This window comes from Grampus griseus (assembly GCF_964374135.1).
Source record: "Grampus griseus genome assembly, chromosome: X".
In the NCBI taxonomy this organism is placed as follows: domain Eukaryota; kingdom Metazoa; phylum Chordata; class Mammalia; order Artiodactyla; family Delphinidae; genus Grampus; species Grampus griseus.
Window position 1 is genome coordinate 33,878,318 of NC_138999.1, and position 25,209 is coordinate 33,903,526.

The 25,209-nt window shown below is 45.3% G+C and overlaps 1 protein-coding gene across 2 annotated transcripts in view; it reads left to right on the plus strand.

Annotated features, from left to right (window-relative positions):
* The window catches only part of TSPAN7 (tetraspanin 7), a 137,143-nt gene extending 113,310 nt beyond the window's left edge, over positions 1-23,833 (plus strand). The window contains exons 3-8 of one of the 2 annotated variants that reach the window (XM_082681557.1): positions 2,290-2,364; positions 5,148-5,243; positions 6,888-7,043; positions 12,471-12,554; positions 22,553-22,625; positions 22,888-23,833. In XM_082681557.1, the coding sequence (XP_082537683.1) occupies positions 2,290-2,364; positions 5,148-5,243; positions 6,888-7,043; positions 12,471-12,554; positions 22,553-22,621 (480 nt within the window). In that variant the 3' untranslated portion in view covers positions 22,622-22,625; positions 22,888-23,833. The remainder of the gene's footprint in view (positions 1-2,289; positions 2,365-5,147; positions 5,244-6,887; positions 7,044-12,470; positions 12,555-22,552; positions 22,626-22,887) is intronic. The other variant, XM_082681558.1, reaches the window with a different exon arrangement.
* The last annotated feature ends 1,376 nt before the right edge of the window (positions 23,834-25,209 follow it).

The following is a 25,209-nucleotide window of genomic DNA, read 5'->3' on the forward strand; positions in this document are numbered from 1 at the left end:
GAACAGTATTGGATTAACCCACCAAGGTTTCTTCCGGCCCAAAGACTATGACTGAAGCAGGCAGAAGTGGGCATGCAACAATGGAGCAGTCATCTCTGGCTTCTTCTGAGTTTCATACCATGCTGCCATTTTCTCCTGACGCTTGTGAGCTTACTAGCAAGTGACCCTTTTGGCGAGTAGAGAAGTTTGGGGGGCTTGGTGTTGGTTTTGGTCTTCTAAAAGCTATCATTTAGTTCCTTTCACCCGCTCGATGTTGTCCTGTGTGCATACTCCCATTTTATTTATTCCTCACCACCGCCATAAAGTTCAGGTTGTGTTTTCATGTTACGCGGTAGACTTGGAGGTGAAATACCTTGTCCAAGTTCACACAACTAATGTGCAGAGAGCTGGGACGGGAAACCAGATAGGTGTCTTTCGAAAGCCAGGACTATTTCTACTCCAGTATTTTCATTTGGAGAAAACTCGAGCCCTGCCACCTGGACTTAATACAGGCTCTCCCCAGCAGGCCTTCTGAAGGAGCAGCAGCTCTCCTCTGGAAGCTTCCAGAAGCAGAGAACCTCCTAGGGATGTGAAACTGCTGATCTAGCTGAACAGAGCAGAAGTCACTCGGTTAGCTGTCCATCTAAAGTTTTACAGTCCTCATTTAACCTCATTAATTGCAAAACAATTGAAAAGAACTCTTTTCACTTTATGGAGGCCCAGAACCGCGACCCCTTTCCTAAGAGCTACACCGCAGAGTCAAAAGTTCTTTCTCCCACCTGCGTCCTGATGATGACTTTCTCACAGGACTTTCTGGTGGAGTCTAGGCCTGGGGTGAGAGTCTCCCTAGAGTACGTTGTGCTTCTAATTGCATTTTGTACCAAGCTGAGAGAGAGAAGTCGTGTACACGGAGCCTTCTATTCAGAACCGTGTGTTTGATACTTTAGTGTCTGTGCTTTCAGTGTGCGGAGAGACTTTTATTAATATTTTGAACGAAACCAGCATTTTAAGGCAGTATTTCCTCCTTTGAATATATGTGCCCCTGGCTGAGAAAAATAATTTATGATCCCATGCACACATATATACTTTCCAAGTAAGCAGTATGGCCATGTGCAGTGTACTCAAATTCTAGGGCATCACCAAAGGCCGTTCCCAACATTCAGGAGCGTTGTATTTCATTTTGAGATGAGAAGAAGCAGATTCTAAGACATATGCCTCGTAGGAGAGGAATCAATTCTCTTTCCTTTTATCTGCTTTTCAGTCACAAAAATGGAAACCCTTCATGTCTCAGAAGTACCATATAACATCCCTGAACTTAGGCACTTGCACGCACGTGCACACACACCCACACACTTGGAAAGTACAGGAAGCATGAGATGTGTAAGAAGCACTGGGGGTTTTAGATGCTTGCGAACATTGTGGGTCAGCAGCGGAGCTGATTTGCTTTTCAAAAGGCTATCAACTCCGCAGGCAGAACAAGAGAGGTAAGCGACCCACTGCTGCGGGTGCCGCATTCAGGCCGTAGTGAGGAAGGGTATCACGTGGGCCTGTGCACATCTGGGCCGCTCTGTCAGAATGGGAGGGATACAACTCCAAAGGAAGGGGGTTTGAAGCCACTTCATAGGAGATGTGCTTAAGGAAACAGGAGGGCTTGCCCGAACTGAGAGAAGCAGCCGGTCCCTCCATGGCTGTATTCACACAGACGAAGGGCCGTGGCATGGAAGAGAGGTCACACTGGTTCTGGCGTCTCCTGAAAGCAGATGCAACACCAGTAAGTGGAATTTACAAGTAGGCAGACTGTGGCCAAGCGGAAGGAGCCTTTCTGGCAATCAGAACAGTTTAAAATGTGAATGAGCTGCAAGGGATGGGCGGGAGGGAGTGGTCTCAGCTTGCAGACGCCAGGTGACCCTGGTGAGGAAAGTGGTCTAAAGGACTCACAGAAAGGGTGGAACTGTGTCCTGTGCCCTCCAGAGTACTTTCTACCTCGAGGAGCCTAACATTAAGAATAGTGGATACTCAGTTGTAAAAAGCCCTTCCAGATTTCTCTTGGTTGAGCTGACAGGCATGATGCCGGTCCCTGGACGTGCTGTCCTCAGCCCGTGTGCCCCCAAATGCTTATGCACGTTAAACAGACACATGCTTATAATGGAGGCTCGCATGGGAACATCTGGAGAAGAGGCTTTTTCTGCTTTGCCTTCTAGGGAATATGACAACTTGTGTAATTCCCCCTGACAAGAAGGGACCTAGCCCAAAGCAGCACTGTTCTCCCCCCGCCATATCTGACTGTGTCCTTGTCCACTTGCTTTGCAGTATGCCATGTTTCTGTCTCTGGTGTTCCTGGCTGAACTCGTGGCTGGCATTTCTGGGTTTGTGTTTCGTCACGAGGTGAGTATACACCAAGTGGAGAACTCGGTTCAAGGGTCTTTGGGAGGAGGATTTTTGAAACATCTTGGAATGTGTAAAGGATGCAGAGAAGCTAGCTGGCATCTCCAGTGGTATTTGCTAGTTTCCAAATGCCATGCACTATGAACTGAAATGCCCAGAAAATTCCACAGGTGGGGATTTCGCCAAACTTGAAACCTTAGTTGTTGACCCTCACTCTATTTCTTTATATAGCTGTCGCATGAAAGGATTCTCCGTTGTTGGATTTTTTTTTAATTAATTTATTTTTGGCTGCGTTGGGTCTTCATTGCTACGCACGGGCTTTCTCTAGTTGCGGCAAGCGGGGGCTACTCTTTGTTGCGGTGCGCAGGCTTCTCACAGCGGTGGCTTCTCTTGTTGCGGAGCATGGGCTCTAGGCGTGCGGGATTCAGTAGTTGTGGCACGTGGGCTCAGTAGTTGTGGCTCACGGGCTCTAGAGCGCAGGCTCAGTAGCTGTGGCGCACGCGCTTAGTTGCTCCGCGGCATGTGGGATCTTCCCGGACCAGGGTTTGAACCTGTGTCCCCTGCATTGGCAGGCAGATTCTTAACCACTGTGCCACCAGGGAAGTCCTTCCTCCTTCTTTTAAAAAAGTGACCTTCCATATAGATTAAATACTTTAAAAGTAGCCACTTCAGCAAGGCACAAGTGTATATCCGTATATCAAGATTTCTCAGAGGCCAGAGGCAAGCCAAACAAGTCGTTGGCCAAAGGCGAAGTGCTACATTTCCCCTAAGCAGCCTGTGCTCTACTGTCTGCTCCCTAGAGCCCCTGTGGGGCGCCCCCTGCCGCCCGGGGGTAAAATCCACACCCCAGTGGCGAGGAGCCCTGTGGCTTCGCTTGGTGGTGTGGGAAAAGGAGAGAAGACAGCCACGATCAAAAACCCCTACAAAGCTGTGCTTTGTTTTTTATTTACATGTAAAATTTGAGATTTCTACAGCTGGGGAGAATGATTTTGAATCCGGTTTTGCGATCAAAACTGCTAGTTTCAAGGACACTCCCAGCTGTCCTTTGTCACATGTGGCCATCCTTCCATGTCCTGTCACTGAGGCTGCTCTATTTGGACAACGTATAGATGCTAATGCAGGGACGAGCTGCTCTCACGCTGTCTGTAGGTGCCGTGGTATCACTTTTCAGATGTGTATACTGATGAAAGGTCAGAAAGTGTATAGGCTACGATACAGTTCTGGTTCTAACTCCCCACTCCCCAAATTCATTATTGTTCCCTGTAAATAACAGTAAAGATAGAAGCAGCTACACATGTGTTAGAATGGAAAGAAATAGCAAGACGGAGGTAGGAAGGTCAGTGAGGTCGAGTGTGGTAACTGTGGGTCTTGAAGTCTGGCATCACCTGTTCCCAGGCCCTGCCTTTGTGCTTGGCCAGGTCAAGTTCCCAGTGAGCCTGCCTTAGGCGCTTTCTCCCCACTCTTCCCCTTTACCAGATGTGGCCTCTCAGATGCCAAGACGGACTTCTAGAACCATTTCATGTGGGCACTGCATCCAGAGCTAGATCCCCCATTCTTATTCTCAGCTGAGGTAAAACCTGATACCTAGGACCTGAACATCCTCACCTGCCTAACCGCTTTTCACTGAAAAACCATTTAGGGAAGTGGTGGCTGGGGGTTGCAGTGCCACTCTTTGGCCGCCAGGAGTGGTCTTGAGTTTGGCTAAAGAGTCAAACACACATGATGAGAATAGGTCACAACCTAGCAGCATTGACTGAGAAGGATACAGTAAAGGAAACATAGCTTGCAGGCAGGGCAGCAGTGGGCTTGTTTCTTCAGTGGGAGTCCTCAAAGTGGTCCAGGCTCTAGTCTGTGTAGACCTGCCCATGCCTAAGAGACGATGCACGTGCAATGAAACGAGGGGACACGGCTGGGTGTGGCAACCACCTTGGCTTAGAAGGTCCATGTAAATAATGTCTCTTTATCTCTTGTAACTGTCCAATGGGCATAGCGTCCAGTATCTCAGCAAGGAACGCGCCTAGTTAGAAGAGTCACCATATTTAGCCCTAAGCTTCCCACCAGGTAATTATTCTCATTTGCCGAAGTCCAAGGCCAGAGCCATTTCACCAATCGGGGCACCTTTTACCATAAGCGGGGTTGCCTGGTAACACACCTGATGCTCCGCCTTCAGTAGGTTTCCAGGAAAACAGAACTTGAAAGATAACCCAAGGTCAAATGTGTTCAGAGAGAAGGAGAAAGGGTTTTGCTAACCATTTATTAACAAGTGAAGTCCATGTCCTTTAGCCTCTTTTTCTCATCGCAATGAAGACAGGTAAGTGAAAGCTGGTTTTGCCCCACTCCTGTATGGTACACTAGGGATCTGATTCTGGTCAAAACATCGGTCTTCCTGCCCGCCCCACACACAATGGCCTGTCCTTTGTCATTCTTCTGAGTAAGGGCAGAAAAAGTTATAGAAAGCAAGGCAGTAACCAATTCCAAGAAAATAACTAGAAAACCATCACAGCCCTTTCCGAATCTGACTAGCCACCTGAGTGGCTCATTGAACTAGGCAGGGTTCCTCCGGATTGGGGGTAAGGGAACATTTTTTTTTTTAACTCCTGAGCTAACAACCCCCTTGGCCGATCTTCTGAGCTCTTTTGTCTCAGAAAATAGGGCATCCCCTCCCTGGCCTACATTTATTCGGAGACTTTCAGAAGAGGCTATTTTGGGGGGGAAGTTGGTACGAATCTGTGTCCATCTGGGCTGCACTGGACCAGAAGCACATCGCCCCTTGTCTTCCCTAGATCAAGGACACCTTCCTGAGGACTTACACTGATGCCATGCAGAATTACAATGGCAACGACGAGAGGAGCCGGGCAGTGGATCACGTGCAGCGCAGCGTAAGTTCCAGGAAGGAGATGGGGCTGGCAATGGCCTGCGAGGTCGGGCCGTGGACTTGTGGGCTGCCGGTGACGCTGGACTGGCAGTGTTTGCTCTTGAGCCCCACTCTCTGCCTCTTGGCCCAGTTCCCTTTCCAACAGTGGACATCCAGTACTTTTTCAGGGTCCAGGGATCCAGGTAATTGGTGCCAAGAAGGACCACTCCCTCCGGTTTGCTTTTCATCCCTAAGGATGTGAGCATCCCAAGGAGAGCTAGTTTGCCCTTAAAATCTGAAGCCTTGGAACAGTGAGTGTAGGACAGCCTGACTTCGAGTTGGCTCCCTAAGACCAGCCTTCTGGAAATGGTGTCTTGAGGCTGGGCGGTGAGCTCAGGTGAGCTGTGTTCACCGGCTTGGGCGGTGCAGTGGGGTTGGAGAGCCGATCTCAGAGCAACTGAGGATCCTGCAGGCGTGTGAATGGCCTAGGCTGCCTGGTGTTTCTCAGAGGATATGAGGAAAGTAGTTTCCTGCCTGGAGGTGCTCAAGCCTGACTGCCCATCAGGATCAGCTGGAGAGGTTATTTTGTTTTTTGTTTTCACGGTACACAGGCCTCTCACTATTGTGGCCTCTCCCGTTGCGGAGCACAGGCTCCGGACGCGCAGGCCCAGCGGCCATGGCTCACGGGCCCAGCCACTCCGCGGCATGTGGGATCTTCCCGGACCGGGGCACGAACCCGCGTCCCCGGCATCGGCAGGCGGACTCTCAACCACTGCGCCACCAGGGAAGCCCCTGGAGAGGTTTTTGATTGAGGGGTGTCTTTTATTGTTGTGTTGTTTTGTTTTGACTTTAGAAGCAGTATTTTTATGTTTTTGGTAATTTATTTTGGTAGAATCTCAAAGTTACCCAGAAAAGCTGCAGGAATAGTACAAGGAGCTGTACCCCTTTTACCCAGATTCACCAATTAATGACATATTTTGCCCCGTCTGCTTCAATATCCTCTGTGTCAGCAGTTGGCACATCTTTGCTGTAAAGGGTCAAGTAGTAACTATTTGAGGCTTTGAAGGCCATGCAGTCTCTGTCACAACTACTCTACTCTGCCTTTGTAGCACAAAATCTGCCCTAGACAACACGTAACAGAGGCACAGCTGTGTCCCAGTAAAACTTGATTTACAAAACCAGGTAGCTGGTGGGCTGTAGTTTACCAGCACCAACTCTCTCTTCCTCAATGTGCATCTTTTTTCCCCCCTAAACTATTTATGTACGTATTAGTACAGATCTTGGGGAGAGCTTTCTAAAACCATTTTGGCCTGAGCTCCCCATCGACGGTCCTGATTCAGTAGATCTCTACATCTGTCTCTTTAGCAGCACCTAATCACGCAGGTGATTTTGATGCTTAGCCAGGCCAGAGAGCAGCTGCTTGGCTTTGGGAGGTGGAAACCAACGCAATGTGGCGTCTAGGACTCACTTCGTCCGCTGAGTTCGCGTGGGTATGCCAGTGAGTAGAATTGCTAGTGGAGCTTCAGCTCATCTTGGCTCACCAAAGCTGTGCCTGTCAACTTAGGGCCTGGGCCCATGTTTTTCTTTTAAAAGCTGCAAAGCACTGGGTGCAGAGACCACAGTGCCTTTGATCTGCCACACTTAATTCCTTTCCTCTTCCCGTTAACAGCTGAGCTGCTGTGGGGTGCAGAACTACACCAACTGGAGCACCAGCCCCTACTTTCTGGAGCATGGCATCCCCCCAAGTTGCTGCATGAATGACACCGATTGTAATCCCCAGGATCTGCACAACCTGACCGTGGCCGCCACTAAAGTGAACCAGAAGGTACTCACTCCCTCTTGGTCCTGATGGGACTCAGTGGTGAATGTTTGGGGAGGGCTTTTTCGTCTCTGTGAAATTATGACAAATAGGTTAGAAATGATAGTCTTGGAGAGAGTCAGGAATCTTCCTTTGTGGTTCTTTCTGGCCAGGGAGAGGCACTGGGCTGCCCACTTCTGAAGGAGAAAGCCTTGCCTCAGCGAGACTCTACGAGGCATAGTTAGGAAGGGTTAGCAAGTGGTTCCTGTTAACCCTGATGCTGATGTCAGGGAATGTGGCCTTCTTTCTGGGTGCCTGTCTTCTGCTTAATGTACCTTCGAAACATGAAATTATTCCCAGCTGGGTGCCGGTCCTCAGCAGAAAGAGGGAGTTGAGTTGACAGACAGCATCTGCTTCTGCGAGGAGGGTGGCCTTGATTTTAGGGACTTCACTGCATTGGGAAAAGAAATCAACAACTTCAACTCACTCTCAACATCCTGACTCCCAAAGAAATTAGAGGAAAAAAAAAACTGGCCAAGAGAAATTTGTTCTTAAACATTTAGGGAAATGCCAGATAGAAACTATGTCTTGCTGAAACAAAAGGGAGGGAAAAAACCCTACTGTTGAGTTTACCTGTGGTTATGCTGCCATCAGGTAAATTTTCTTTTCTTACTAAGGTAAAGTTTTTTTTTTTTTTTTTGGCCACGCTGCACGGTAATGTGGGATCTTAGTTCCCTGACCAGGGATCGAACCCGTGTCCCCTGCAGTGGAAGCTTGGAGTCTTAACTATTGGACTTCCCTGGAGTCTTAACCAGGGAAATCCCAAAGTTCTAGTTTTCTAAGGTCTTCAAAATTCTATGGGATCCGGGCCACCTACTGAATAATTCACAGAAGAAAGCCATCCTTTCAAGCTAAGAATGTTAAGAGATGGTTTCTATACTTTACCCATGTAATGTTGGTATTTGTAGCAGAACTGCTGCAAGGCATTGTTGCCATATTCTGGAAGCTCCTTTTGTCATTCTGGGTTTATTACTTGGCTGTTGGTGTGGTGAGATAAGATGTTCAGTACAGACAGCTTCTTGTGTGAGCTAAGAGAACATCTGTTCCAACTGGAATTTTTTATGAACCCCACGTTTGAGGCCTCCTTCGCCTCTCATCAGCAAGGTGACTTCCGGTTTCTTCATGGACACCTCCATTGAGCATCCGTATATGTCATTATGCTGCCATTGTATGAAGTGCTGAGCAGACCTGGCACTCAGTGGACACTCCGATGTATAGAAGGCAAGACGTGCTTTATGGAGTGAGAGATTGGCACAGCAGAGCCTCAGGAGGTCCTTTGTAGAGGCGGCAATCATCAACCTTGATAAAAGCCTTCTTTCTGAAAAAAAATTTCACCCAAACCACTTCTCCTGTGAAAGTTGAGGGCTTCGAAGTCAGGACCACAGGGTCTGGAGTCAGACTGCAGTTTAAATCCTGGCTCAGCCACTTGCTGGTTGTGTGATCTTGATCAAGTGACTTAACCTTTCTCAGCCTTGTTTTTCTCATCTGTAAAATAGAGAGGATAACAGTTCTTGCCCCTTAGGATTGACAGGAGAATTGAATGAGATAAAACATCTAAAGCACAGTGCATGGCAGAGAGCAAAGGACAAGATGAACGTTAACTGTAATGTTAAATGGTAGCTGTGGTGTAAGTTTGTCTTCCACCCTACCACACTGTGCCTTTTATTAGAAATGATGCAGCAGGTCCTTGTAGGGAGGGTCCTTTGTTTGTATTCAAAAGCAGGCTGAGGCAGATCCTATAGTGCACCTCTAGAATCCTTACAATGATTTCCAGAAAGATAGGGGAGCATTTTTTCACTTCACTGATAACCTACAAATTGGCCTCGCTCCCAGCCTCCCCCCCCACCCCCGACAATCCTACTTTACATTTTCCTGGGTGCCTCAAATACCTGGAAGAGATACTTCTCTCTCACTTCCCTTTTACCCTCCAACCTGGCTCCCTCTGTGGAGAGAAAGTGAATGAAAACTGAAACTTGCCTAGGAAGCTTCATTAGATATTCTCATTTAATGCCCACCTGAACTTCTCAGACCAATTACTTCCCAGGCCTGAGTCTGTGACACCTCATCTATAAAAGGTAAGCAGTGCGGACGGGGTGGAGATGTGGAGTGATAGTCGATGCTCATAAAGGTTAGCCTCCCCAAACTGACTCCCTCCCCCAGGAAGATTAACTCCCACCATGTCCTAGTTCTGTGGAATCCTGTTATAAAATACATGTATTCTCAATCCCCATAGATCTTTCAGTGTCTTGAACCCTGTGCCCTGATAGCACAGAAAGGTGGCTCTGGGCTCTTACCTGGCAGCCTGAGAAACCTACCTTGTACAAATCACTGGCAGAGAGCAGGAAGGTGAGAGCGGTTAAGCAGGAAATTTATCGTTTTGTTTTGAGGACAGCTTTGATTTTGGTTTTGCTAAGCATGATGATCAAACGTCCACAGGTTCAGTTAGCTAACAGCATTGACCGACCCCTACCCCCTAGGAATTCCTTGCCTTTTTTTAAAGAGCCAGGGCAAGAGGAAGAGAGTTATTCTGGTTGGCAGCTCCAGAGGTACCTCCTCCCAGTACCTGCCTGGAAGCAGCCGTGCTACTCCTGCTACTGAAAAGCCTGCCACTTGCAGGTGTTTCCCATCAGAGGCCCTGTTGATTTAGACTTGCTGAGAGGGTGAGCAAATTACCTGTTCTGTTTCTGGGTGTTTCCTAGGACATTTAGCAGGTCTCTGTAGATTGTTCTCACACCTGACAATCAGGCTTTCATTTTCAGAAATTAAGAGAGATCGTCGTGGGTAGATAAGAGAATTTTCGGGGAGAACTTGAGGTGGAAGGCAAACGTGCACTGGGGTTGTAGGATCGAAGCAGTTCGGGCAGTCTGCAGACCTAGGCCGAGACCTGGAAAATGGGCTTGTGAGTCCATAGAGTGAACAACAGAGGAAAAGCTGGAGAAGGAAAGCATTTATTGCAACCTGGGTCTTGTATCGTTTAAACAACAATGAAGAAGCTAAATCACTTTCATCTTTTCACCTTAAGTAACTCTCTTATTGCTATAATTTATTAATTTGCTCTTTGTTTAGAGTGAAAAAGGGTGGAGGAACTTTATTTAGCGAAGAGTGCTTCTCAAACTTTAATGGGCACGTGAAACATCTGGAGATATTAACATTCATTAAAACTCATTAAAAATGAGTAACCCCGGGATCTGGCAGATTCTGGTTCAGTTGGTCTGGAGTGAGGTCTCAGATTCTGCATTTCTAACAACATCCCCAGTAATGCTGCTTCTGCTGCTTGTAGCAACACCCCGGTGCGAGGAGCAAGGTTTAGAGAGAACGATTTTGCCACAGTGGTACTAATGCCAGGCCCTTACTTCATTTTTCTGTTTTCTCTTACTGGTTGGAGTGGGCTTTTCAAAAATAATGTGACTGACTCTGATTTCTACTCCATTGTAGGAGATTTCATACTTTAGAAAACATATTCACCTTATGTGTAGAATTAAAGTTCACAGCAAAAAAAAAAAAAAAAAAATAGAAAAAATAACCCTATTCCCCCCCCAAAAAAAACCCAAAAACACCTATCCCAAACTATTTTGCAGAGTAAGAAAATAGCTCACCTCACTTCTCTCTGGTTTTTATTACTGGGTTTGTGTTTCCATATTTTGAGCTGATGTAACACTGGCGGTGGTCTGAACTTCATTCCCTGGCCCAAGCATCGCTGTGGGGAGGAGATACAGCAATGAACAATGACCAGCACAGAAAAACTCTATCTTAGCTGCTGCCATTTGGGAAAGTGCTAGAATATCCACCTCTCTTCTGGCTTTGACTTCTTCCTAACCCGAACTTTCTTTCCACTACCTTTTGGAAAATAGTATGATATATAGTTTCACTAGTAGAAATGAAATCAGTGAGCAAGCTTCTCCTATAAACAGAGAAGCAAATTGAAAAACTTTCCATGAGCAATAATGTATTTCCTTTCCCACCCCTGCCTTCAAATTTGCATCAGGTAACTAAGGAGCATAGTTTGTCCATTGCATTGAAAACGTGTCAAAGCACTGCTGCTAAATTAATGCATCTTTGTCTTTGCAAACAGACTGTGAATGCATAAAATATCATTTATTAGAAGATACAGCATTGGCAGACTTTTCACAAGCTCTATGAGAAATGTTAAATCATTAAACTTTGAATTTAAAAATGGGAGACATGTTTTTGGTTGTTCTTGTTCCTCAGATGTTATTACAATTTAGTGGGCCTTTCTTGATTAACAATAATCCTCTTTACCCTGTTTATGAAATTGTCTTGATTTTTCACAGACTTCATACATTCAAGTTGAGGCCCTTTTTCAGAAAACTGGAAAATCACCATGTCTTCCAAAGCTGAACACGTCAGTTCAGAAGTCTAGGTTGATTTGGCCCAGTTCCAAACTACAGAAATACACTCACACACTGACACACATATATGTTCGCTAATTCCTGCTGTTTGAGCTGTCAGGCGTTTTAACAGGAAGAGTCAGCTTTTGCCTTTGCCTTACGAGTGATGCACAAAATTTGGTGTCCTACCTGGACTGGGTTGATAAAATGTAATCCAGAATAACAACAAAACTAGTTTAGCAACATTGTCGAACTCCAACCAGACCATTTCTTTTAAAGAAATTAAACTTTATCAATATTAAACTAACATTGAAATTGGTAAAATTGGTGTTGGTTTTAACCACAACATGTGGAGATTTCACAGGATGTTAAAGGGAAACTCCATTTTATGAATGAGGTTACTGACATCATAATAGAGAGAGGGGAAGTGACTTCTTCAAGGTCCCATAGTAAATCTGTGGAAAATATGACTCTAGAACATGGGGTTTTCCCTACTAAAAAAAAACTTAATGGTCTCCGTAGGAAGATCCCTAAAATGCCATAAAGTTGGCAGGTATTCAAACACCTCCTTCTAACCAGAGGATTTCACTTTATTTATCTAAGATTCTGTCATTTGTTGTCAAAATGCTAGTAACTCTGTTTATGATGCTGAGTTTTCCTGATCAGGGACGCAGAATGCCTTTGCACGTGTTTAAGTCTGCTTCTGTATCCACAGCATTCGCCTCATGGATCTTACAGACTTCTTGCTAAATTTCATCATACAACAGAAACGTTTGTGGATGAAAGTGTATATCTGGGATTTACTTTAAAATAATCCAGCCAGGGGATGCGTGTTGAAGAAATTTAAATGAAACAAGATCGGCCATATGTTCACTGTGATTTTAGAGGAAGGGTCACTTGGGGGTTCTGTACCGTTTGTATGTTTGAGATTTTTCGTTCTGTTTGCGGAATGAAGGTTGGGGTGTATGTGGGAGTGTCGCGAGGTAACCCAGCCGGTCTGGCCTGGGTGAAACATGTCTCTGAGACCGTGTCTCTGTGTTTTCAGGGTTGTTATGATCTGGTGACCAGTTTCATGGAGACCAACATGGGAATCATCGCTGGAGTGGCTTTTGGGATCGCATTCTCCCAGGTAATCTTGCGGTCGGACCTAGCCTTTCCTCTGTCTCCTGCTCTCCTTTCCCTCCCTGGTCTCCAGATTCTGTGGCGGCCTCCCCGTGCCTGGGGAAAGGCTGATGGATGGGGTCAGAACTCCTTGCTCATTAGTCCTCAGGTCATCTGTTTATTGATTTTCCTTTTTCAACTTAAATGAAGTTTTGCCATCAAGGGAATATTGGTTACAGTTCAACTAATGACTAGCTCCAGAAAAACAACTCCCTTCTTCTGTAGGTCAAATGGAGGTTAGCTGAACAAGGTGCCGCCTTAATTGGAGCCTAAACAACTCCAAACATCAAATGGCTGATTTGGATTCGGGGAGGAGGGTAGGGCTCTTTTCCTGGTTGACCTGTCCCTTTTTGGTTCTTAGTTCCCGGGGATTGTGCATGAGATCGCTCGCTCCCTTTTAAAGAAAGCCGAAATGTAGCAAATTTCATCCTGTCATCATTATTGGATCTCAAGGTTTGATTATTGTTTCTTAAGAGGAAACTGAATTTGTGTATATGAAATGTTATATGCCTTTATCTCCACCCAGCCTCTAAAAAAGCATGGGAGAAGCCATTATGCAAACTAAGCCACACATACTGAAGGATGGAACATGATTAAGCTAAATCTAAAATTTTGCCTACCTGCACCAGGCGGTGTGTTGCCCCACAGGCTTCTGATCTCCCGGCCAGTTGCTATAATGTTGCTGTGGGTGGAAGGATCAGCATATATACCTAACAACCAAAAAAAAATTGATTTATCTTTAACACAGAATTTTTTTCAGACCAACAGATCATTTTTCCAACAAAGCCCAATTAGTGTTACCTCAGTAATGTTGCCATGGCTCTGGTTTTATCTGCCTGAATTCTATATCAGGTCTCCCAGACTATAATTACCCCTCCCTCCACGGCCCCTATACCACTTCCCTTCTTGCTGAGCAATGCAGATGCACTTTAATCTTATTTAAGTTTGTTCCTAAAACATCTTTATTGAAATATGGCCTATAAAGAGAAGCGCACACATTGTAAGTATACAGCTTAATAAGTTATCAAAAAATGAGATTACCTGTGTACTGACCACCACTTAGATCAAGGCATAGCATGTTAGCCTGGTAGTTTTTGCACATGGAGGGCTTGGCCTCAATTAAGTCTAATAAGCTTTTCTTCCCAAGAAGTTACCAAACCGTGTGTGACATTTCCTCTCACAAGGGCATGTGGGCCCAGCCAGCACGAGTGTGTATTTCTTGTGGCAGTTTTAAAAATCTTTTACCACGTTTTGTTTTTTTTGCGGCTCGGGAAGGGCTTAAACCCTCAACACGCCAACACACACAGACCAGATTGGTGCCACAGACAGTACTGATTAACTCGGTCTCGAAAGACACATCAAAAGAAGTTGAAGCCCTGAACTTTCTTCTGGTTGCTATCCTGTTTCAGTAATAACACTTCAGTGACATATCAGTAATGGCCAGGGGACATTTTAGAGGATTCTGGACCATGTGTCCGATGCAGTGTGCAGGAGGCATCTAGCAGGTGCACATATGGTCTGCTTTACACATGTACGTGCAGTGTTGGGTTAAGCACCTACAGGACAGGCTTGTGCTTGCGTTTGAGGAGGACCGTCCCCTTGGAGGAAGGAATATGGCTGCAGTCGGCCCTCATGGCTACCCTAGACTCATGAAGGGACACGAAGCCGGTACTCTCCCTGGGGAACAGAGAGCCTCAGAGAGCCAGGACTCTCGTGGATGAAACATCTTTTCATCCAAGAACCTTTCCATGTGGCCACGAGGGGTTGGGAAAACAGTCCTACTTTCATGAGTGAGGTGAACCAGGTCATAAAGAATCTGATTAATACCTCTCGCACTTCTCACATCCCCGTGGAGGGATTTAGGGTGTAGACCAGTGGTTATCTGGCCCGATGAGCACTCATCTCTGTGTGCTACGTGGAAGAAACCCCTGCCGTGGGGCTCGCTGAGTTTGCTCTGTGGCCCTCTGGGGCAACGAGAAAGGGGCTTTGGCGCCAAGGAAGCCCCAGACAGACTCTCATCACAGAGTTTAGGTTTCTTCAAGGTACTACAGGGTTGTTGGGATAAGAAAACAAAACCCAAAGCCCAGGAGCATCGCAGAGGCAGTACCATTCACCCACGTGGCCGGTCAACCACAGTGGGACAGAGACTTGAGATCTGCTGTGCTCAGCTTGGGGCAGGGAAAGGGATGGCCACGGCCAGCTGTTATTAGCCGGACGCACTAGGAACTGCAGCTTTTAACGGTGCCAGCAGCCTCAGGGTACCTGGAAGCTGAAGCTGGCTTCCAGTCGTCAGTAGATCCAGGGCCTCTCTGGGACCACGGTGGCCACTTACCAGATGCCCATTCAAGAACCAGCCTTACTCACCTGCCACCAAAGCTTTAGCCACAGGTGTTCAAAAATTCTAGAACAAGCGTTATAGTAAAACTTAGCAGATGTTGGCTGATACCGATAGATCAGTCACAGTGGCCTATGTGGTGGCCTGCGTATAAGAAAGCAAGCTCTGCTGAGTAGAGGCCAAAGTGGGTAGGAAAGAAGAGAGCACCTGCCCCACTCCTTACCTGCTCTCCACCTTCTCCTTGCCCTCTTCCTCACCTGCTCTCATGACGTCCACGCTATCCTGTTGGAACAAACCGGCCTTGCACATCTGTTGTCTTAGAAATCAAAGGTAGTATAAAGTACAAGGGAAACTAAGCCGAGTCTAGCCTTTTAATAGACCGTGCGAGAACTCTGTCCTGTTACCTAACTTAGCTAGCTTAAAGCTCTTGAGTGCTGTTTTTGGGTAGCAGGGTTTGGCCAGGTGTTTAATATTTGGATAGCAGGGTTTGGGCAGGTGTTTAATATTTCTCTGCACAAAGTCCCAGTGCCTTTGCCCTCGCAAGGAAAAGGCCATTTGTCTGGACTTGATGGGCAGGTCCTGCTGCCCTGAATCTATAGCAGATGGCTGAGTGTGTTTTTATAGGGTACCTCCTCCCTGCATCTTCGGCAGCTACTCTCTTATTCGAGGGGTCTTGGGAACACACACACAGAGAAATAGCCTCACCTCCCTCGTCCCTAACATGACCTGGAAACCAAGCGTCCGAGTCTGGACACTTGTATTGCTCAGCTTGTGACACTGCTTCCCGCCCTGGTTGGCCTTCTGCTATGGGTCTCTGGATTTAGCACTTCTGTATCCAACGTAAATAGCTTCGCTAGACTTGGAGACTATTAGGCTGGATTAATCCCCCAAAGCACAGAATGTTACAGTCCTGAGTAAGGACGGTGGAGCTGTTTTCCAGAAGGGAGAGTTGAGGGCTTTGCTTGAGGTTGGGTGGCTACTGGAGATCCAGGATTACAATTCTGAGGGTCTCATCTGGTCTGCTGTATTCAACATTCAGGCCAGAGACAACCCTTGTTCTTGCTTCCCGTAGCACCTAAATGGAGCTCAGTTTGTGCCTTTATAATGAAAGGATTTGAGTTCGTGGAATTGCAAAGACAAAGATACTCATTAAAAAAATACAGATCCTGGCTTCCCAGGTGGCGCAGTGGTTAAGAATCCGCCTGCCAATGCAGGGGGACACGGGTTCGAGCCCTGGTCCGGGAAGATCCCACATGCCGCAGAGCAACTAAGCCCGTGTGCCATAACTACTGAGCCTGTGCTCTAGAGCTCGCAAGCCACAACTACTGAGCCCGTGAGCCACAGCTACTGAAGCCCGGGCCCCTAGAGCCCGTGCTCCGCAGCAATAGAAACCACTGCAATGAGAAGCCCACGCACCGCAATGAAGAGTAGCCCCGCTCACCGCAACTAGAGAAAGCCCGCACGCAGCAACAAAGACCGAACACAGCCAAAAACACATTAAAAAAATACAGATCCTCTTCCTACCTATCCATCCCCTGACCCTCACCCCTGCAGGGCCTCCTCCGGGGCCCACAGGCTACTGAGCTGATTCCTTACGGACCAAGGATTCTTTTCTGGGACTTGTTTACCTTTTCTGTATAGAGGGCAGGGAACAAAGCTGTCAATAGCCTTGATGAGACATGGCTGAATAAGGCTAACGGAAGTTTTTACTTATTCCCCTAGTGTTTTCAGGCCCTGAAACGGTCCCTAAAAGCATTTATACAGTTTTATTTCAAACCAGATACCTTGGCACTTACCCAGTTCAGTCATGAACATAAAATCTCCACAGACATTCTAAGGATCGAAATTTTCGACCTATTGCTTTTGCCACTTTCTTGTTAAGAAAGTTGCCTTTTACACTTTGTTTGCTGGCCTCTCTCTGCCCCTCAGGAATCGGGGACCGGGCCACGTTTACCTCCCATGGTGATCGCAGGGGAAGACAGCCTTGCCCTGTCGCCTTTGCTGACCTGGACCCCACCCCTCTCTCAGCCCCTCTGCCGCCTCTTGGAGTCCATCCTGTTCCTGGTAATTAGCAGAGCCCCAGCGACGTGATCGCTGTTACTGGCGCTCTCTTTGTGGGAATGCTTCGAGAAGGTTAGAGTAGACCTCTTATAAGTCTGTCCTTCCCTCTCTGGCTTCAGTTCTCAAAGGGGCTCCCGGAGGTTTTCATGACCCAAAAGAAAGCAGAATATATAGTACAGACAATGCCGAGAGCGGTAAAAAGAAAATGTTACTTCCAACGATTAGATGAAGGCTAATTACAAAGTCTTAGACGACAATATAAATAATCTGACCTCAGACTCCCTAGGCTGTACGGCACTTGACACTTCGCCAGTCACGGGGAGAGGGAGAGGTGACTCTGGGGTCTCCGTCCTGAGGGCTGTTTAGCGTAAGAGGCAAGCTCTCCTTTTCCTGTCTTCCTCCGGGGTTTAAAGCAGAAGTTTGTTCCGGTGCCCACAGTCTCCAGCCTTAAGACACATCAGCAGTGTGCTTCTGAGGGGCAGCCTGGAATCCCACAGAGCATACCTCTGTTCTTTGAGGCGCTATTTACATATATTTAACCTAAAACAAAATAAAGATGGATTTTTCTGTGTACAGATTAATCGGGTCTAGTGGCAAGCGAGCGTTTGGTCCTGACTCTGAGAAAGAGGCTATGTCTTTACCAGGCTTTCAGTTATGTACCTAGAAATAATCTGGTAGTAAATGGTATTAAGTATAGGATGTTTCCCCCCCTCCCCGCTTTCCCTTAACTTGGTGCTTAGGGAAATGAGAGATCAAAGTTTTCTCTCAAATATGATGAGACACTGTAGCAAATTTGACGTCAGTAATCCTGCAAACAATTCAAAACACCCACCATATCCCAAATCCTAGTTTTTCTTGCACTAGAATTAACTAAAATAAAAGCCAATATATGTAAACTGCTGTATTCACAAAGCTTGTGTGTGCCTCAGCTCAGGACTTTTTTTCGGAACAATTTCTGAGTAGATGTTAACATTATTGCCCAGGGGATTTTTGCAGAAACTAACACCTGTGGCCAGCGATTTGTTCTGTAAGTGAATATTGAAACACCCGCGTCTGAGTAAATATCAACAACTTTTTTTTGCACTTAACGTATTTACCTGAAACTTTGTTCACGTCTTACTAAAGCATTCTGATATTTCATTAGAACAGGATAGGCGGTATAGCAGGCACCTCTGTGCAGGGGAACAGAACATCTATTACAAATATGCCATGTTTCACTGTGCTTTCCCTTGGAAGAGCAGACTCTATACTTTCTGGCGGCATTTTTTATTTTAGTCCTGTGGGTATCATTTCCTCTAGAAGATGTTCGTTTATTTTACCTGGTGGTCGACAAGGTGGGTCTTTGCAGGGGGCTCTTTCAGAAACGCCACAAGAAGGACCAGGTGCGGGACTACCACTACGTTCACCAGGATGGTCAGTTAACCATTCTCTAGCTACTGCTAACAAAAATTGCTTGTAAGACTTTTTATTCTGTGCACTAAGCCTACAATAAATTTTTTTTTTTTTTGGCGGTACGCGGGCCTCTCACTGTTGTGGCCTCTCCCGTTGCAGAGCACAGGCTCCGGACGCGCAGGCTCAGCGGCCATGGCTCATGGGCCCAGCGGCTCTGCGGCATGTGGGATCCTCCCGGACCGGGGCACAAACCCATGTCCCCTGCATCGGCAGGAGGACTCTCAACCACTGCACCACCAGGGAAGCCCTGGCTACAATAAATTTTAAACGCATTGAATACACCACAATTAATCAAATAGAAACCCACTTTCTTATACCATTTTCGAGTTTTCCAGAGGATATTGAGGTTTGCCAGATATTGATCAGATCGATCAGCTCCTTTCATATATTTGTCGTACTCTAATATACAAGTGGGCTTAGTTATCTGATGTCCAGTCCTCCTAACTTTCCTGTAGATGCTGTGGAGGAGTCATGAATAATGTCGCCATGCGGACTAACCTCTTGTCTTTCCATATAAGAAGAATCACTTCTCCCTTCTGTAAGAATGTCATTTCTCCCCTCTGTAGATTTTTAGCTTTCTCCTTTAATTGGTTTGGTAGACCACGACTCTCTCTTATAGTCCCACAAACTCTGGTTTTATTTTTCAACAATATTTCAGATGTGGACACACTGTTGTAATGATTGTCTTGGTAAATATGGTGCCATGAACCAAGATAAGGTTGTAGGACCGATAATATTGTTTCTTGCAGTTTCTTTCCTTCACCCATGTAAATCTCAAGGTTGCGTATATATCCGGTTTCACTCATATCTTGTAAGTTTTCCGGGATTATAGGTTTTGAATCTGAGTCGTCCTCTCCCCTTTATCTTTGCCTCCTCAAGTGATAGCTCTTGTTTAGGTATATAGATCAGTTGAAATTTGGGTAGAAAATAATCCAGAAGAGGTTTAACTTTTGAAATTCTGTCTGCAGGAAGTGGAGTTTCTGAGTTATCGTTAAAGTGAAGAAATGTCATTATTTGTTTGAACCTTCTTCTCGTCATAATCTTTGGAAAGATAGGTGTTTCAAGTAAGGGATCAGTTGACCAGTATTCTTTCCAGTGTGACTTTATTTGTCCCATCAAAATTATTAATCCAAGAAACTTCTTCATGTCACTATTGGTTACATCAGTTCATTTTAAAGCCTTATACTTTTTATACGATTTTTCATTCTGTTGGTGATACAGGTTCGTTTGAGAAGCGATCAACTCGAAAAAGTCGTTACCAAAGATTGTTATTTCACTAACACTTTGTGTGTTATTAGTCAATAGTTACACCTGACACTCCTATAAAGTCTAATCTCCATGAAATGTTGTCTTCAAATCCACTCTTCTGTAGAAGTAAAGAAGCATTCTCCAGCACCATGAGTTTCACTTTCCATATCAGAATCAATCACTAAGGTTTTTTTTGTCTTTTTGTTGGTCTAATATTCACATCGTCTGAATCAGAACTATATTCTGAAGAACTGTCATCTTCTTAGACACTAGTATATATATATCGCTTGGACAATCAAATTATCTGCCTAAAATTCACCGAAAAATTCTTCTTCAAACTTTCATGATGTGTCATTTTTTAAAATTTTACGGTAATAAATTGTGTTCATAGCATACATAAGGTTGGAACAAAAACCTAACGGATCAAAATGTGAGTGATAACGACAATCATAAGTTGTATAATGAACGCTTGATCGATTTTAAGCTCTAACAACTTCACACAGTGATGTTAAAAAATAATTTAAAAAAAGTCTTCTCCCATGGCAAACAGAAGGTATATTGTTGCCCTAGAAATACAAAATGTAGTTAGTTTGAAAGCAAATAGCTTTTATTTTTACTTCTATTTTTAAAAGTTATTATTTCTGTGAGAAAGTTTGTCTGGTGCCCTTAAGGGTGATGCTGTTTCTGTTTGAGGAAAAAAAAGATGGAGGGACATGCTATATTTCCTTGAAAGCAGACATCTCAGATGCAAGAAATATTGAAGTGTACTGCAGAATTTTCTGGCTGTGTGGCTCGTGAATTGCCATGGGGGCCAGGAGCATTGCAAACTGTGAAATGGAATGCTGGCTACTGTTAAGTGCTAAAATACACATGAGGTCAAGGAGAAAAACCTAAAGCGCTAAGCTTTACAAAGAAAGGAGGGTCTAGGAACTTGAGATCAAATAAAGAGATGCCCACCGACAGTCCTCTCCCTGAAGTCTGCAGTGTAAGGCAGGAAGGAACCCTTGGTGGCGTGAGGCAAAGGAGTTATTCTGGAGAGGAAAGGGGTCTAGGCCCCAGGGTGGGAAAAGGGGCTATCCTTGGCTAGAGGAGGCTGGAGCCTTCAACTCTGTGTGGGTTACCTGTATGGTTTGGGGGAGATTCTTTAACCTCTCCTGAACCCATTTTCTTCTGTGGACAGTTGGGATGGTAATACTGCCCAGGCATGTAGTAAGGATTAAATAACTCGATATTCCTGATTGTGCTATGTGCCTCTAATACTCGGGTTTTGGCTGGCATCTGAATTTTGAGCGTATCAAGTGTGATCTGGTGTATGTTAGTTCTAAAAAATGGTAGTTCTAATGAAAAGAGACAAGCTGTAAGGTTCAAAGTCCTTGCACTCACGGAGGGGATTCTAGTTTCTCATTTGGCACAGTATTCTGGAGGTGACAGCCATGGTTCCTCTGGCCACTTGGTGGTACGTGCACGATACTACGTATTTTGTGGCACAAAATGATGGTGGCCAGAGCCTTGGTAGGAGACAGGGTAAGTCCAGTCGGGTGATTTTCCTTACCTGATAGAAGTTATAGTTTGCAGATTTCACAGCACGATTTCCATTTGAAAAAGGAAGATAAGACTCTGGTATTTCACCAAGAAAGGGAGGCCGGTTGGAACCTGCAGGATTGAGCGGAGAGCTAGAACAGAGTTGAGGTGTTGCCTTGACCAACGGTGGGACCCAGCGTGTCACCTGTAAGATAAGGGTGAGCAGATGGACTGGATGAGTGGTTCTCTCACCTGGAAGGCTTGTTAAAACACCAATTGCTGGACCCCATCCCCAAGAGAGTCTGATTCAGCAGGTTTGGGGTGGGGCCTGAGAATGTTTCTAACAAGGTCCCAGATGATGCCGATTCTGCTGGTCCCGGGGCCACATTTGACACTGTACTAGATTATCTCTAAAGGTCATTGCCACCTCTGAACCAATTAAGCATGGCCAATTGCTTAAGGAGAAGGGACCCCACATGGCCAAGAGAAGCTGCAGCCCTCTACACTCCAGTGCACAATCAGGGTCCTGTCCAAAGAGTGATCCTCCAGCAGGAATGGGAACTTTCATTTCCTATGAGCAGATCCTTAAGCATCTGCACTTAAGGATGTCTTGCTAGTGTTACAACAGCTTTTTATCAGATCCACCTGTGTTACAGGTTAAGTCAAGGCACAAAGTGGGCAGAAGACTGAGTTCTTCTGAGGAGGTGGAGGTACCCAGATATTGGTTGTGCCGGGGCCCCTGAAAAACCAAGGGGTACACCTTGGGTGTAGATGGGCCCATTTGGGCCTAAAATATCTACATGGTGTAGAGACAAAGAGAAATTAAAGCCCCCGCTCCGCCCCACTTCTCACAAGCCATGACTGACTTCACTGGCAAACTCACCCAGTCAAGGATTAGCGTCCCATTGTCTCAAGGAAAAGAACTATTATCCTGTCAGCCGGGTATGGCTGGGGTGTCATCCTATGAGATAGCTTCCCAATGCATGCGCTCATGGTTTTGAATTCTGGCATTTTGTGGTACTTAATTTTTTTCATTACTCTCAGAACACATGAACACATTTTACTACTACTTACGTGTCAAAAGTTGTTTTTAACGGCCAGAGCGAGCTAGACTTGGAACCTTATGTTCAGTTGGAGAACCTCCAGCTGACCTCCACTAGCACTGAGACTCCTTAAGTCTTAGTTAGATTCCACTACTGAAATCGGGTTTGATCGTTTTCCCTAGTGCCCTTGCCCCATTCATGTACAAAAGCCCTCAGTTGTGAAACATTACATCGGAGGGGGGTGTGTTAGAAATGTGTTAGCTCAGTGACTTCACAGCCTCGTTCTCTCTTTCCTTCTGCCAACAGCTGATTGGCATGCTGCTGGCCTGCTGTCTGTCTCGGTTCATCACGGCCAACCAGTATGAGATGGTGTAAGAAGGTGAGTGACGGTGGGGGGAGGTTACATCTAGGATTCTCCCTTTGGGGCACATACTCCCCTTCGAAGGGACAAGAGTGCCGCCTGGCCACTTCACTCTTTGATCTCGGTGGCACTTGGCCACATGCCGAAGCCTCATTTCTGTGGTGCTGGGGAGGAGATGTGAGCACTGCTCTGGAAAACGTCGAAATGCTCTCTTCACCTTGCTACCTTATTTTAAGGCCTTATTAATGGTGAGTCACTCACATGTTTTAATTTCTCTTAGTCTTTCAAGAATGATGGAAGAAGAGACCCGTTTTCGAAAGGAACTGCAGCAATCTTCGAAAGACTTCCAAAGAATGTTAGAGCACAGTACATAATACACCTGTCCTAACACCCTCACCCCGTGCAACTGACACTCCCACACAGTCTCTGCTCCACCTTTGAGCCTGCATCATGCGTAGCATCCCATCTTGTGAAGCCCTGTTGTGCCGGAGTGTAGCCAGGTTCCCTGCATCTAGTCCTAGGGGACCCCACCCAAGGCTCTGTGTGTGCCACCTCCTCCATCTGTACTTGGTCCAACTGCAGCTCATTGTAGGTGACTGGTTCTCCATACCATCACTGGCCCTGCAGGGCCCTGCATGTAGTGTGGGAGGCTCCTGTTAGCCCTTGATCATGATTGATAAATGCCGCACCCCCCTAGATGTAGATAAGCAGATAGCTACCTGTTCTTTTGGCTTAATCTCCTTTGGTTGGGTTTTCCCTTTTACTAAGGCTCTTGCCTGCCTTCTTCAGGCTGCCTAGGACATGTAAAGAGATGCATTGGTAATTGTCCATGAGGAGAAAAAGGCACGTGTCATGCACGAAGGAAATTGTCGAGCTTTGGGTGGCATCCTTGCTCCTTACTGTTACATGCCTGGGAACTTATAGACAGTTTAGTGCACCTGTATAATCCTTTTACAAAGCTGTATTGTTGCTTCCTGTGAAGGAAATAATATTACTTCTGTTTTTCCCCAATTAACTGCTATTGTTACTTTACTTCTTTCTATATTTTTTCTTTGCATTGACATTACAGACATTGAGGACCTCATCAAATGAATTTAAAAATGAGTGTGAAGGGGGAACAATAGTCAAAATATTTTTAAAAGATCCTAAAAAACAATTCCTCTGTCTCGCATGCCAACAAGAATGCATTGATATTGTGAACATTTGTGATACATGTGTTAATAAATAGTCATTACAAATTGCTGTGCTCTGGTTTTGTTCTTTGGTTAAGTTTTTAAACACATTTCTATATTCCATCTTGTTCCACAGGGGATTGGAGGTGGACCACCTTACACAATGACACATCCCCCCATACAAGCTCCCACTCCACTGAAATAGCATGGGGCAGTGTAAAAATTGAAGGGTTAGATTTTTTTTAATGGACATTCCAGGAACTTGAATCACTTATCATAAACAGGATGTACTGTTGGATTCAAACACAGACCCTTCATATTTCAGGCTAGAGGAAGATTTCAGAGGGTTTTTTTTTTAAGTCTGGATGTCATTTTAAAAAAAGGAAATGAGCATGTATTCTTCCTTTTATTGTTCCTAACAAGCATGTATTCTACCCTTTCTTCCTTCTTCTCTGGATTGAATAAACTGTCTAGAGAAGAGATGACATCATACCATTCAGTTGTCCCAATGCCCTGGCTTGTACTAAAGTATGAAATCCTTACGCTTGATTTAAAGAGCATTTTAGCAATAGGTGCAGTATATATTATCTGCAATCTATTTTTTCCTTCTTAATGAACCATCCTTAAAAACTAGTAAAAGCATTTATTGATCTGTCCCCAAATAAGTGGATTAAAAAGCTCCCTCTTCTCTGTAATTAGGATGGAGATGGTGTTTTAACTATATGCATTTATTAGCCTGAACTCTGCCTGAGGTAAACCCTAAAAGGCTTATGAAGGCTACTGACCCACACCTTCAGATACTGCCTCGTCAAAAGGTCAGCATTTTTAGAGAGTTAAGTAGATCTCTTCTATGGAAACATATGTAGCCCAAAACTTTTCAAAGTTTCATTTAAATTTCTATTCTATAATAAAATGAGGCTTTTCTGTAATATCCTACATAGAGTCCCACCCAGGGTTCACCTTTTTGCAAACTATGTAGTAGTTTGTAGTAGTTTGCAGTAGTATACTGATACAAATATTGTACAAATATTGTAGTAGTTTGCAGTAGTATACTGATACAAATATTGTTATACTTTACCTGGTAAACAAGAAATCTATACACTTTCTAAATTGAATTCAGATCTCACCATTATATAATTTCAATGTGAAACATTTTGACTAAGGTTGATTTGACTTTAAAACTATAAAATATTGATATTTCTGACCTTGCTCAGAAATAAGGTATATTTAGCTTTAGATGGTACTGCTGAACATTATTCCAAAGTCGTATACTAATTCATACTCCCACCACAGTGTAGAGAAGTTCTAGTTGTTCCACATCCTCACCAACACTTGTTATTCTCAGACTTACGTTTTAGCCATTTGGTGTGCATGGTGGTATCTCAGTTTGCCTTCACATTACGATTAGTGATACCGAACACTCAGTCTGT